Source organism: Mesoplodon mirus (assembly GCF_964341445.2).
Source record: "Mesoplodon mirus genome assembly, chromosome: 4".
NCBI lineage: Eukaryota > Metazoa > Chordata > Mammalia > Artiodactyla > Ziphiidae > Mesoplodon > Mesoplodon mirus.
In genome coordinates this window covers 137,989,928-138,004,559 of record NC_138979.1, presented here as the reverse complement: position 1 = coordinate 138,004,559, position 14,632 = coordinate 137,989,928, and the positions used below count along the sequence as shown (strand labels likewise).

Genomic DNA, 14,632 nt, shown 5'->3' with positions numbered 1-14,632 from the left:
GCCTTGGAGTGGCTGAGCCTGTGAGCCATGGCCACTGAGCCTGCGCATCCAGAGCCTGTGCTCCGCAAGAGGCCACAACAGTGAGAGGCTCGTGTATGCAAAAAAAAAAAAAAAAAAATTAAAAAACTAAATAATAAAAGATAAACTTGGATTCATATCTCATACCATTCACAGGTTTTTACTGGTTCTTTTTTTTTTGGCTGTGCCATACGGCTTGCAGGATCTTAGTTCCTTGACCAGGGATCAAACCCATGCCCTCAGCAGTGAAAGTGTGGAGTCCTAACCACTGGACCTCCAGGGAATCCCTCCCAGGTTTTTAAAAATAACAAAAGTACTAGAGGAAAATATGTGATAATTAGTTTATAATCTTGGAGTGGAAAAAACTTTTGCAATTGACTCAAAGTCAAGAAGCCAGAAAAGAAATTATTGATAAATTTACCTAAATAACAGCTTTAAGAAGCTGTTTAATACATGCAAAACACACTTTATGCAAAGTCAAAAGACAAATGACAACCTGGAAAAAATATTTTCGTATGTCACAGTCAAACCCTAATCTCTTTATACATAAATAACTCCTAGAAATCAAGATTATAAATTCCAACAATCAAATAAAAAATAATTAGCAAAGGATTTATTTTTCAGTTCAGAGAAAAAGAAATAAAAATTGCTTTAAATATATGAAAATTAAAATAAGACTGAGGCATCACATCTCACCTATCAATTTGGCCAAAAACATCTAAGTTTGCCTGCAAATTCTTGGCAAGGCAGTGAACAAAGAGGCACTCCATTACTGACAACACAAAACAGCACAACTTTATTGGAGGAAAAGTTGGCAAAATCCAATGTTATGGATTGAATTGTCCCCCACAAAATTCATATATAGAAGTCCTAATCCCCTGTATTTAGAATGTGACATTATTGGCTACTCAAAGCAGAGTACTAATGGTTATCAATTTGTAGGGTCAGAGAAAGCAACAACAGCATAATCAGGGTTGGTTTCTCTTTAAATCTGATTAATCCACAATTCAAAGGTTTAAGATTTTCCTTTCCAAATTCTCATATTCTAGAGAGTATTTTGATCCATGTACCTTTTCATGACCAAGATAATCTTATTCCTTACCCTCTGGAATTCTGATATGCTTTTTGAGAATTATAAAATATTTTGTCAAATTTTAATGTCTGCCTTTTGTATTCAAAATATAAATGTGTATTATTTAAACTGATTGTTTTTTAAAACTTAACACCCTCCATCTTAATTATTATAAGTGCCCCCTGCAGTTTAAAAAGAGATTTTTTAAAATAAACTGAATATTGGGCTTCCCTGGTGGCTCAGTGGTTGAGAGTCCACCTGCCGATGCAGGGGACACGGGTTCGTGCCCCAGTCCGGGAAGATCCCACATGCCGCGGAGCGGCTGGGCCCATGAGCCATGGCCGCTGAGCCTGCGCGTCCGAAGCCTGTGCTCCGCAACGGGAGAGGCCACAACAGTGAGAGGCCCGCATACCGCAAAAAAAATAAAATAAAAATAAAAACAAAACAAAATAAAATAAACTGAATATTGAATAAAGCAGAGTAGGAATTATTGCAATTAAGAAGGTAAAACAATTATATTTTCTAGAAATAAAAACATAAGAATAATAAAAAAAGAATGTGACCTTATTTAGAGACAGGGTCCTTATAGAGGCAATCAAGTTAAAATGAAGTCATAAGGGTAGGTCCTAATCCAATATGACTGGTATTCTTACAAAAAGGGAAAATTTGGAGACAGACAAGCACACAGAGAGAATGCTATGTGACTATGAAGGCAGAGATCAGAGTGCTGCTTCAACACACCAAAGGTTGCCAACAAATGACCAGAAGCTGCGGACAGGAATAAAACAGATTCTTTCTCAAAACCCAGAGAACGAACCAACCCTGCTGACACCTTGATCTCAGACTTCTAGCCTCCAGAACTATGAGACGATACATTTCTGTTGTTTAAATTATTCAGTTTATAGAACTCTGTTACAGCAACCCTAGCAAAACAAACATTTATCACAATTATAAATGTATTACCCTTTGACCAGAAATCAAATTCTGGAATTTTATCCAACAAATAGATCTGCAAACATATGTATATATACACAAAGATATTCATTTAATCTAAGTGTTGCGCCATCTATATGGGAAAGGTTAAATAAACTTGGTATATCCACACAGGAGACTACGATGCAGCTGTAAAAACAAAAACAAAATCAAGATTTCTAACTAGAGATACAGAAAGATGAAAGTTCCCCATGGTATACTGTTGACTAAAAGAAGTCCAGTGGTTAAGACACTGCACTTCCAATGCAGGGCGTACGGGTTCGATCCCTGGTCGGGGAACTACAATTCCCATATGCCATGTGGCATGGCCCCCTCAAAAAAACAAAGGAAGCAGCAGGGTGCAGAATAGTGTACAGAGTACACCGATATTTGTTTAAGGAGGAGGAAGAGAAGAGCACGTACCTATGTATTTGCTTCTATCTGCATAAAGTCACAGGGATCGCAGTTGTTCCCAAACTTGCCTGCACTTGGAATCACCTGAGGAGCTTAAAAAAATCATACCCCCAGTGCCTGTAATTTGATTAGTTCTGCGGTATCACCTGGGCTTCAGAGCTTTTAAAAGATCCCCAGATTGGGCTTCCCTGGTGGCGCAGTGGTTGAAAGTCTGCCTGCTGATGCAGGGGACACGGGGTCGTGCCCTGGTCCGGGAGGATCCCACGTGCTGCGGAGCGGCTGGGCCCGTGAGCCATGGCTGCTGAGCCTGCGCATCCGGAGCCTGTGCTCCACAACGGGAGAGGTCACAACAGTGAGAGGCCCATGTACCGCAAAAAACAAACAAACAAACAAACAAAAAATCCCCAGATTATTTCTATGGCAGACAAGTTTGAGAACCACTGCTATAAAAATACAAAAGATATTAATAAAAGTAGCTAATTGTGCACGTGGAGGGTGGGAACAGGATGGATGAGGACAGGAGTGGGAGCCAGACTTTTCATTGTATCCTTTTTAATATGGTTTTGATTTTTGAACCATGTAACTGTATTAACGATTCAGAAAATTAATAAAGTAACGAATTTTTAAAAACCAAACAGCTGCTTCCACCATGTTTATTCTTATGACCTGGCTCTTATCCAGGGTTCAAAACTGCCTTTAACATCAGTGTCAAAACAAGCTTGTAAGTATCTTGAAAAAAATTTCAGACTTTCAAGTTTTCTCTATTTTGGTTACAAGCTGTAATCCTTACTTGAGTGCGGTTAATGAGATCGTCTTGCTGCATTACCTGTCTTTATATACCCAGCAGGAAAGTTTATCACGTGGTGTGGGTGGTTGACCTTCAAAGTTGGTGATTTTTTCCCAAACATAGGTTCCATCTCTTGTTCGCAAATTAACAAAATAAAGCTTTTAAAAGAGGAGAACACCATTAGCAGACAGGACATTGGAAAATTAAACATATGTCACAGGGATATGTGATCCAAAATTAATAATATTACTTTTTCATTTTTAAAAGGTAAAAATTTGAATTGTAGAGTTAATGAAAATGGGACTATGTTTTAGAAGCAAAAATGATAATATGAAAAATACTGAAATGGATCTTTTCCCATCATGCTCTTGCCCTATGAATATCAACTAAGTACATAGTTAATTCTGAAGCAGAAAGACATGGCAGCAGAGAGGAGCACAATGCTGCATTTTCACCCTATCTTTAAAACCTTATCATCATAAGCTCAAGCTTTTCTACATGTCTTCTTTGTAAAATACATTCATAAACTTGTGAGATGAAGTGACACATTAAACATTACATTTTTCTGCGCTCCTGAATTGAAAAAAGAAATTACTCGATTGCTGTATCCTTTGTCATCATATCCTCCAAAAACGTATAGCTTTCCATTAATGCAAGCACCGCAACTTCCTGACATGGAGGTAGGGAGTTCTCCTTCCATGAGGTGCATCGTCCTGCAGCAAGAATAACGTGGAATTCCGTAACTTTCCAGAAAAGCAAATTAAAATTCCCTTTGAACTCCATGAGTACTTTTTCAATGAAAACTGTCACTGACAATTACAATTAAGATGTAATGGTAGCCAATACTGTAAAAACTGTAAGAAGATCCATGGTAAAGATTTTTCAACCTACTGGGGAAAAAAAAGTTACAAAATCTTCACATGTCCCCAGAATTGGGAATTAGTTAGTAGAACAAAGAAAAGTCTTCAGAAACAGCCTTAGTCTTGAGAGGAATAGTAGAGGACAAAGAACGGAGAGAGGAAGCGAGTTGGGGAAAGAAACAGCCAGAGAGAATAAAGCGTTGAAAGAAAAGGAAAGGGAGACAATACAATGTTGCAGCATGTTCTAAGTATGGTCTCAGACTCCCTGTGGGCTATGAAAGCAGTTATAACAGATATTAAGACTGGACATTCTGCAATTTAAAGTTACTTACCACAACCCACTATCAATCTCATAGGTCCAAATCTCATCATTAGGCAAATATACTTCATTGTCTTCAATAGACTAAAAACACAGAATACATAAAATTATGTTTATTAATTACAAAGTAACAACTAAATAGTTCCTCAGGATGGGAAAACTGCAATGGAAATAGTACAAAACACAAAACCATAAACAGCCTCAAAGATGACTTTTTCAACAGAAATAAAGATAGATCAAAAGAGAAGGGGAAGAGAGACATTTTCTAAGAGAAAGTGGGCAAACAATAAGGGTTAGAATACAAAATAGCAAGTACGTGAGTCTCAAGAAAAGACTCAGGGTAGTTAAACCTTACAAGGAATTTCAAGTAAGAGAAAATAGCAAAACAATAACATTACAGCAGAATACTGAAGAATGTGAAGCCAGGAAGAAAAGGAGTATCAAAAAAGGGCAATATATTTTGGGTGAAGGGAAGGAGTTAAGAAAGGAAACTTAAAGTATAATTAAGAGCACTGTATCATATACCTTGATTCACTAAACATATTTTTTGAGTGCCTACTATGTGCAAGCATAGTGTTAGATATTCATTAAATATAGAATCTAAGGATCAAGATAAATTTAGCTAGTCAAAATGACAACTCAGAATCTGAATAATCTCTAAAGAAGCCGATAACATAAACAGAAGAGTACATTCTGATATTTAGGATGAAAAGAAAAATTAGAATAATAATTTTCTTTATGTTAAGTTTAAAAACTTAGGGGTAAAACAAATCCTTACATAAATCTATCATGAGTACTTAGAATCTATAAAATAACTCAAAAATAGCTAGTTGTAAAAGATGTCAGTTTAAGAATTTCTAAGACTATATGATGCATAAATTATTAACATGCTAAGCAGAGTTAGCTAATTTTCTCATTGCTATGTTAGTTAAATTTTTAAAATAGTATCTTGGCTACCAGGTCTGTCTATGCCTCTGTCTCTCTCTCTCACGCACACTCTCTCCCACACACACACAGCAGAAAACCATTATATTAATTCCAAGGAAACTTCCACTCATGTCTGACTGAGGAAGCCATATTACATGGCTAAGTAAATAACTGTTAAGAAAGGGAGATTATAATTGCTTGATTCTAAAGTTTAATGGCATCAGGCTCTAGTAGTCTCACGCGTACACAATTACAACAGAAATAGTCTGAAAATGGATTCTGTTACTATTCTACTTAAGTCCCTTCAGTGCTTCCCTGTTGCTCTCAGGATAGTCTAAAATCCTTATGATTCTGTGCTATATGGTACCTGCTATCCCTCCAAAGTTCTTCTTGCCTTTAGTCATTATGCTCCAGTCTTCTTTCAGTTTCCTTCTTACTTTCTCAGCAATTTCACTCTAAATTATCCCTTCTCTTCTACATCATCAAGTTTCCTTTTCTACTAGATCATTCCTATCAATACCTAAACATGCCTTAGTATAACTCATCTTTAAAAACAACAACAAAAAAACCCCAACTCTCCCATAACTCTTTCTCTTATTTCTCTGCTCCCTTCACAACAAAATTTCCATACTGAGTTAACTATAGTGGAAGTCTCCATTGCTTCACCTCTCATTATTTCATCAGTCCAGACTAATCAATCCAGACTCATTCCACTAAACCTGCTTTTGTCAAGGTCACCCTAAAAAAAGAGAACTAGTGAACTGATTCATCCAGAAACATAGCCCAGAGAGATGGAATATATAAAAAAGAAGAGACATGGAGGAAGAGAGAGAAGAACTAAGTCTAATCAGAATTACATTAGGATGTAATAGAGAGAATGAGGAAGAGGCAATATTTGAAGAGACAAAGCCTGAGAGTTTTGCAAAATTGCTGAAAGTCATCAATCCTGAGATCTACGAAGTCCTAACAAGTTCCAAGCAGGGTAAATAAACAGAAATCCATACCTAGATACATCATAGTAAAACTGTATATCAAAGAAAAAGATACACTCTTAAAAGCTGCCAGAGAAAAGAAAGATCATCTTCAAATGAATGGCAACTAATGACTGACTTCTCATTAGCAACAACTCAAGAATAAATCATATTAGCCAATGTGCTTAATGAAAGTAACTGTCCACCTAGAATTCTATACTCAGTAAAAATATCTTTTAAGAACCGAGGTAAAATAAAGAAATTTTCAAACAAAAACTGAGACAGCTGGCCAATAATAGACTCTCACTTTAAGAAATTCTAATAGATGTTGTACTTCTGGCAAAAGACAAATGATCAAAATTAAACATCTGAAATGCAACAAGCAATAGTGTGACAAGATAATGGTAAAGTGTGTGGGTAGATTTAAACATAAAAAAGGCTAAGCTTTTTCTGATGTCTAATTTAAGGCGGGGGCTGTGGCAAGACTATTCAAGGTGGGTGGCGGGGAGGAAAGGAAGGCATCATTTGACAATTCTAGGAATGAAAAAGGGGCCATATCTATAGCTACTACAGAGAATAAGTAGTATTATGAACAACTTGAGTTTATGCCAATAAATTTTAAAACCTAAATGAAATGGATAGAAATGGATAGACTCCTGGGGCTGGAGGTGGGAGTGAGGAAACTTGACTCAAGAAAAAATGGAAAATGTGAATAATCACACAGCTTTAAATAGACTGAATCAGAGATTTAAAACCTCCTCCACAAAGCACCAAACCCAGATGGCTTTAAAGATGAGTTCTTACAAACACTCAAAGAATAATTTAATCTTCCAAAAAATCTATTCCAGAATATAAAACACTACCCAATCCATTTTTGAACATAGATGTAAAATTGCTAAAAAAGTAATTAGTAAATAGGATCCAGTGATGTATAAAAAGGGTAATACATTACACTAACTTGTGCTTAATCCAAGGAATGGAACATTGGTTTAATATTACAAATATTACTTATTTTTTGTATAAGTCATCATATTAAGAGATTAAAGAAGAAAAAGCAATTCTCAGTATGATGCAAAAAAACCACTCTTGAAAACTCAACATTCATAAATTGAAAATCGGGTAGAAGGGCATGTCATTAATTTGAAAAAGGCCATCTACAAACAAACAAACAAGCAAAACCCTAAAGCAATCATCAAACTTAATGGTTAATAGTTGAAAACAATCACTCTAAGATTAGGACCAAGAAAAATTGGCTTCTATTTAACACTGTACTTCAGGTCCACCAGTGTAGAAAAGAAAAGGAAATAAAAAGGAATAAAGATTGGGACGCAAGAAACAAAACTGTCATCATCTGTAGATTACATGACTCTACAAAGAAAATAAAAAGATAATTAATGGATGAATTTCAAAAATTAATATAAGAAAGCTTGCCAGAATCAAAAATATTCAAGTCAACTGCATTTCAAAACACGAGCAACAATCAAGAAATTTAATTTTTTTTAAAGAAATTTAGTTTTTAAAAAACAATAAAAAATACAAAGAAGCCAAGAATAAACCCAACAAAAGATATACAAGATCCCTATGAAGATACTATAAAACTCTATTGAAAGACATCAAAAAGTCCGGCATAGAGAGACATACTATATACCTGGATTTGAAGTCTCAATTTCATAACATGTTTATCACCCTCAAATGATCTAAGATTGAGTACAATAACATAAAATCTCAATATGGTACTTTATTTGACAATCTGATTCTAAAGTTTATACAAATGAGGAGGCACTGTGGAAAACAATTTAGCAGTTCTGAAAGTTGAATGCAGAATAACCATTTGACCCAGGAATTCCACTCCTAGGTACCCAAAAGAATAAAAAATAGGGGCTCAGATACTTGTATGCCAATATTCATATCAGGACTATTCACAATACACAAAAGGTGGCAACAACCCAAGTGTCCCAACAACAGATGAATGGATAAACAAAATGTGGTATATGCAATACAGTGTAATCGTATTCACCATAAAAAGGAAGAAAGTTCTGATACATACTGCAACACAGCGAACCTTGAAAATACTATGTTAAATAAAATAAGCCAGACTCAAAAAGACAAATATTGTATGATTCCATTTATATGAAATATCTAGGAAAATGCAAATACATAAAGACAGAATGATTAGAAGTTAGCAGGGACTGGGGTAAGGAAGGAGGGAGAGTTTCTGTTTGGAGTAATGAAGAGTTTTGGAACTAGATAGTGGTAACACTGCACAACATTGTGAATGTAATTAATGCCGCCGAACTGTACAGTCACCTGGTTAAAATGGCAAATTAAATGTTTTATATATTTTACTATTATTGAAAAATAGTAAAGAAAATTCATACAAAAGAACAAAAGGCCCTAAATAACCAAAATATTCCTAAAGAACAAGAACAAGATAGGGTGGGGATGGGGCTTTTACCACCCAACATTTAGACTTCTAGTAAAGCCGTTGTAATTTAGATACTGAGGTTCTCTCACAAGAATAAATAAACAGACAAACTGCACAGAATAAAGAACTTAGCAACAGACCACACATACATGGAAACTTGATGTGTAACAGACTGAGTTGGCATGTTAGTAGGGAAAGAGGGGATTATTTAATATATGACACAAGAACAACTGGTTATCCACACTGAAAATATAATGAAATTGAATCCCTACCTTAAACCAACCAAATAAAAAATTCAAATTTAAGAAAAAAAGATTTAAACATGAAAGGCAAAACCAAAAATCATTTAGAAGACAATACAGGAGACTTTATGATATCCACAATGGGAAAGATTTCTTAAGATGCAGAAAGCACAAAGCATTAAGGAAAAGACTGAAATTACGTTAAAATTAAAAACTTCTGTTGAACAAAGGGTAATCATCAAGAAAGTGCAAAGATAAGCTACAAACTAAGAAGGCATATTCAACTCATACAACTATATAATTAAAGTATTCCTATAAATCAGTAAAAGACAACTCAATAGACAAAGGAGTAAAAGACAGGAACCAGCATTTTTACAGAAGAGAAAACACAAATAGTTCATAAGGCTATGAAAATACATTCCACTGTAATCGTGGAAAGTAAACAAAAACCACAATGAAATATCATGTCACACTCACTGGATTGGCAAAAACTTTAAGGCCAGATGGCATCAAATGTTGTCAAGGATGTGGAACAAGGAGGGGACTGGTGGTAGTGTAGATTGATACAAATATTTTGGCAACACTGACATTCCCAAGTAAATGTGGAGATGTGTGCATCAGGCAACCCAGCATTCCATTCCTTGGTATATGCCCTAGGGAGTGTACATGTCCTGCTGCGTGTATAACAGGAGATATGTTACCAAGAATGCTCAATGTAGCATTGCTTACAACCCAAAAAGCCCCTGAAGCATTCAAATATTCATCAATAGTGGAATAGATAAGGAAATTGCCATAAATTCACACAATAGAATATTATACAGGACACACATCAAATGAACGCATCCAGGGATGATTTTCAAAATATTTAATAACTGAGCAGCACAGAAACTAACCAAACAGAATAAACACCAAGTAAACACAGGTACAGCCACGCAAGTGCACACCAGCTGAATACAAGTAATGTGTGAATCTAAAAAACATAATGTTAACTAAAAGAATTAAGTCATGAAAGAGAACACATGCTCTGATTCAAAAACCAAATAATATATTCTTTAGAGACAGATGCATGTGATAAAACTATAAAGAAAATAGTGATTAATAAGAAATCAAGATAGTGGTACCCTGTGAGGGTGGGAGGAAAAATATAATCAGTGAAGGATAAACAGGAGGCTTCTAAGGTACTGATTCTAGCTGATTTTTTAATCTGGAAGTTAAACACGACAGTTATTTTACATACTCTTTTGTACATACATTTCAAATTTTTAAATTAAAGAATAAAACTTTAAGAAATGAATATTAGGTAGCTCACGGAATCATCAGGGAAGCTGGAGAACCAGCCTCTGATCTATGTAGAGAGGAGCAAGGCCTGAAACCCTTCCAGAGAACCAGTCTGATGCGCAAACTGCCCCGTCACTGGTGAGCATCACACTGCCGCTTGTAGCACTGCCTTTTGCCAGGGACCTTATCTTCCTACAACTCCTACTGCTTGCTAAGAATCCTCTTTAGGTCCTGACTTTTACAGGTTTATTCCTGAGCCCAAATCTAGCACACATACATCTAACAAACAGCATCCAAGTTACTTGCTCACAACCTAGCTGCAAGGGAAGCTGAAAAATACCTGGCATTCAGGTTCTTTTATATTGGGCACCTACCATGAGCTATGCCCAATTCTGGACACTGGAGACACAATAGGGAACAAAACCCCCTTCTTTATAGAATATACATTCTATGAAGGTAGGTAGGAGGTACTCAGACAACTAAAATAAATACTCCAACAAGACTCGCTTAGTGGGGGACACTACAAGAGGAAGGGGATTCAAATGCTGGGCATCTAAAAAGAATAAATGTCTTCCACATAATATGGATGGTCTGTGTCACCATCTATGAATATATAAAGTGAACTATTAAGTTAAAGAAATACACACTTAAGGCTTTTAATACACATTGCTAAATTTCTCTTCAGAAAAGGTTACCAGTGCATGAGTAATTCATTTCCCCAAGCTCTTCTCAAAAATTCTTTTTAATATTTGCAAATTGGAAAAGAAAAAATTCATTATTTTCAGCTGGGTTTCTTTGATTCATATTCTATTTTTGTTTCTTCTTTTGTAAACTGCTGTGCAAATCCATGCTCATTTTTCAAGGGAAATATTCATCTTTAATTTTACAGGACCTTTGTCTATCATAAACGTTGCAAATACCTCCCCCAGTTTGTCATTTGCCTTCTTACTTTATGGTGTTTAAAAGGCACAGATTTTAATTTTTTAAAACTTTGATCTTGACTTCTCTAAAATGATTAAACAATTTTCACTTACATTAAAAAATTTTTTGGTCTACCAATCTTTTTCCCTTATAGTTTTTTCCCAATTCAGTTTTTCTTTTCCCAACTCAAGATTTTACAAGAGTCACATATTTTCTTTGGTATCATATAGCTTAACTTCTCTACATTTGTCAATCCTAAAACTCCACTATCATTTTCCTCCAGCTGTCCCAGGACCATTTATTGAATAAGCAATTGTTTTTCCAGAATTGAAATGCTACCTTTTATATACAAAATACTCTTATATGCTTGGCTGTTTGTTATTTCTTCTCCATTCCATCATGCTTTCTCAGTGTGCATCAGGACCACTGATTTAAAAGTATCATAATATGTTTTAATATCTGGTAGTATAAACCTTCATTCTTTTCAGACATTTTCTAAATTGATTCTTCTTCCCTTTAAGTCCTATTCAAAACAGAAATATATAGTTAAACAGATTCAGCTGCTAGTTTCTATAAGGAAAAGTTTAGAGCAAAATGTATTAATATCAATTGTGTTAGGGAAATAAAACTGTTCATATGATTAAGCAGTAAGAAGAAAGCATATCATCTGTAAGGATGCTAAAACACTGTGCTCCTCCTCCAAAATTTCGAAAAAACTACTCACAACTTTTAAATGCTCCTAGTTGCAATACTGAAGTTTGTATGAATTTCAGTAATGTGGAAAGGATATGGAAGAACTAGGAGCAAGAGAATATTCTGGCACCAATTATAATTTATTGCTTACTTTTTTCAGCTTTGTTGCTCTTACCTCTAGAGGTAGGGCTGTTTTCAGATACAAAGTCCTTTAGAAAATGCTCAACGATAGAGTAATAAGTAATTTAGACAGATATATGTTGGCCATTCAAGCTTTAGGATATACATTTGTCAATTTTAACACACATTGTGTTAATGAAGAGGAAAATTGTGCTTGGAACATACAATCTGGAATCATCTGACCATTATTCTGACCATTATTATTCTGACTACTGGATTACCTCCAGATTCCAGGGTCTTTTAGCTGTTCAGAAGGATCTGAATAAAACAATTGTGGGAAGGATTCTATTTTTTCTCACGATATGCCATGTCTTCTTTTCTGCCTCCTACTCTCCCTTTCCTTCCGCTTATGCCTTAGACATATTTTAAGCGCTGACAATCCCTGGAATTTAAAAAGTAGTAGACTTGATCTAAATCTGTGTGGTACTTTCCAGGGTGGTTCATACAGCATTTACTCATTGGATCAATCAGTAGTAGGAAGTATTTCTATTCACTGACTGCCACCTGAAGACCTGAAATCTTATCAATTACACAATTTTCAAGATTAAAATGAGATATAAAAAATTCAGACATTTCAGTTATGGGCCCAACAGAAATCTATATTGTCACAAGATATAAGATATTACAGATTACTATTTTAAGTGAGATTTTTTCATTTAACTTTTACAATATTAAGAACCAATATAGCAGATGAAGTTTGACACCTGTACATCTTCAAGTGGCAGAGCTCAAAAACAATCAAAGTATTTCTTCTGCAAAAACCATCATTATATCTAGACTACTTTTTCATCAAGAACAAATGGTGGAAATATTAGACCTTAAGAGAGCATAGTCACCTAATTTATGTTTATCATAGAAAAAATAGCCTTTGGAAATCCAATATACCTATGTTGGAACCTGCTGCCCTTGAGGTCAAACGGTCATTCAAATTATTTACTCTTACTGATTCATCTTCCTTATTTTTAAAATGGGGACATTACTTACCTTACAAGATATGGTAAGGATTATACAAGATTAGGGATATGAGATATCCTAGCACATGCCACGTATAGTAGGCACTCAAATGTGAGTTCTGATTTTCTCATCCTGATACTGAATCAAATTAAAAATAAACACACAAACAAAACAACAACAAAAACCAACTTGGATCTGAGAATCATTTAACATGTACAGTATGTTCTTTATTTCAGTGAGCGATTCAGTCATGTTACATCTGTCACATAATAGCATCGAGTCAGTCAGAAAATTATAGGTTCTACATCCAGTAGAACTCCAGATGGCTTGCTTTTTTTTTTTAATCTGTAAACTAAAGGGGTTGTTTTCCATTTTTAGAATCCTTGATTCTATTATCCTACGATTATAGAGATAAAACAAATACACATATTCAAACCTCCACTGTAGTAAGAATTTTAAGGCATGATACTCAAGTATATCGTCGCTAATACAAGTCTGTTTGGAGACTCGAAAAAATTTCGTAATTACCCCTTGGTAAAGGAATGCCACTAAAAATTACTTAGAAACACTTAAATGCTTCAGTGATTTCGATATTTCGGATCGCGCCGCGGGAATAAGTAAATATTTACAAAATAATATAGCACGGCATCCTCGGTGGGCTTTTTTGAGTCTGCGCAAGCAGTTACAAATGATCATCAATCGCGCAGTAACCGACTGAGTGCTGGGTAAGCCGGGTTATCGGCCAGCTGCGAGGACCGGGGGAAACTGGAGAGTGGGAAGAGCCCCGGACTGGGGTTTGAAGGCTAGTTTCCTAGTGGAAGCAATGGCGGCGCGGCGTCAAGCCCTGGCGCGGCGGGAGAGCGGCCGATGGCGGAAGGCCGGGCGGGGCGCTGGGGGCGCCGGGAGCGCCGGCCTGAGCCGCGGACCGGCCCCCGCGTCTGGGCCGGGTGTGGGCGTGTGCTCGGCGGCCACTCTGGCCGAGAAGCCGGGGGGGCTCCCAGCGCGAGTCCGCCCCGTCCCGCCTCTTCCCCTTACCACGTAGCCCCCCCACACGTAGAGGAAGTTTCCGTCCACCACTGCGCAGTGGCCGCTGCGCTCCTCGGCCACGCAGAACAGCTGGGAGTCCGCCATCTGCGCCGTCGCTGGGCCCAGCCGCTCGGCGCGCTGCAGCCCCCTGCCCACGGAGCAGCCTTTCCTCCCGCCTGGCTCCTCCACGCACGAACGGAACGCGTCGAGGGTCGAGATTGGTGGGAAGGCGGCACCAGTGCGGCTGCGCTGTGCCGAAGCCCGCCCGGGAAGCCGAGCCTGGGGCGGCGTCGCCAGTTAGGGATGCTTGAGGTCTGAGTGGGCAGGGAGGTTCCTTGGCTTCTCCGCAACCCTGCCACCCGCTGATTTCGTGTCATTTGCGATTGTGTTGTGTGGGCGGAACAACCTGTGTACCTTATCCAGTGGCTCAGTGGACTTCTGGTCCATGGGCTTGATGCTGCTGTGACTTAAATCAATATGTTAATACATTAATGCTTTGTGAGGGTTTGCCTTTTCCATTCAACCTCTAGCAGAGATAGTTATCCAGAGAGAGAGAGAGAGAGAGAGAGAGAG

The 14,632-nt window shown here is 37.0% G+C and overlaps 1 protein-coding gene across 4 annotated transcripts in view; it reads right to left on the bottom strand.

Moving 5' to 3' along the window:
• KLHDC1 (kelch domain containing 1) overlaps positions 1-14,243 on the bottom strand; it is a 51,026-nt gene extending 36,783 nt beyond the window's left edge. For 2 of the 4 annotated variants that reach the window (XR_014293865.1, XM_082618627.1), the window contains exons 1-4: positions 14,069-14,243; positions 4,456-4,526; positions 3,859-3,976; positions 3,303-3,421 (exon numbers count right to left, since the gene is read on the bottom strand). Coding sequence is in view for 1 of the 4 variants with exons in the window: in XM_082618627.1 (XP_082474753.1) it covers positions 3,303-3,421; positions 3,859-3,976; positions 4,456-4,526; positions 14,069-14,164 (404 nt within the window). In the remaining 3 variants the exon portion in view is untranslated. Of the gene's footprint in view, positions 1-3,302; positions 3,422-3,858; positions 3,977-4,455; positions 4,527-9,484; positions 9,599-11,545; positions 11,695-14,068 lie in introns of those variants that run through there. The other 2 variants (XR_014293866.1, XR_014293867.1) reach the window with 2 other exon arrangements.
• Positions 14,244-14,632: the final 389 nt, after the last annotated feature.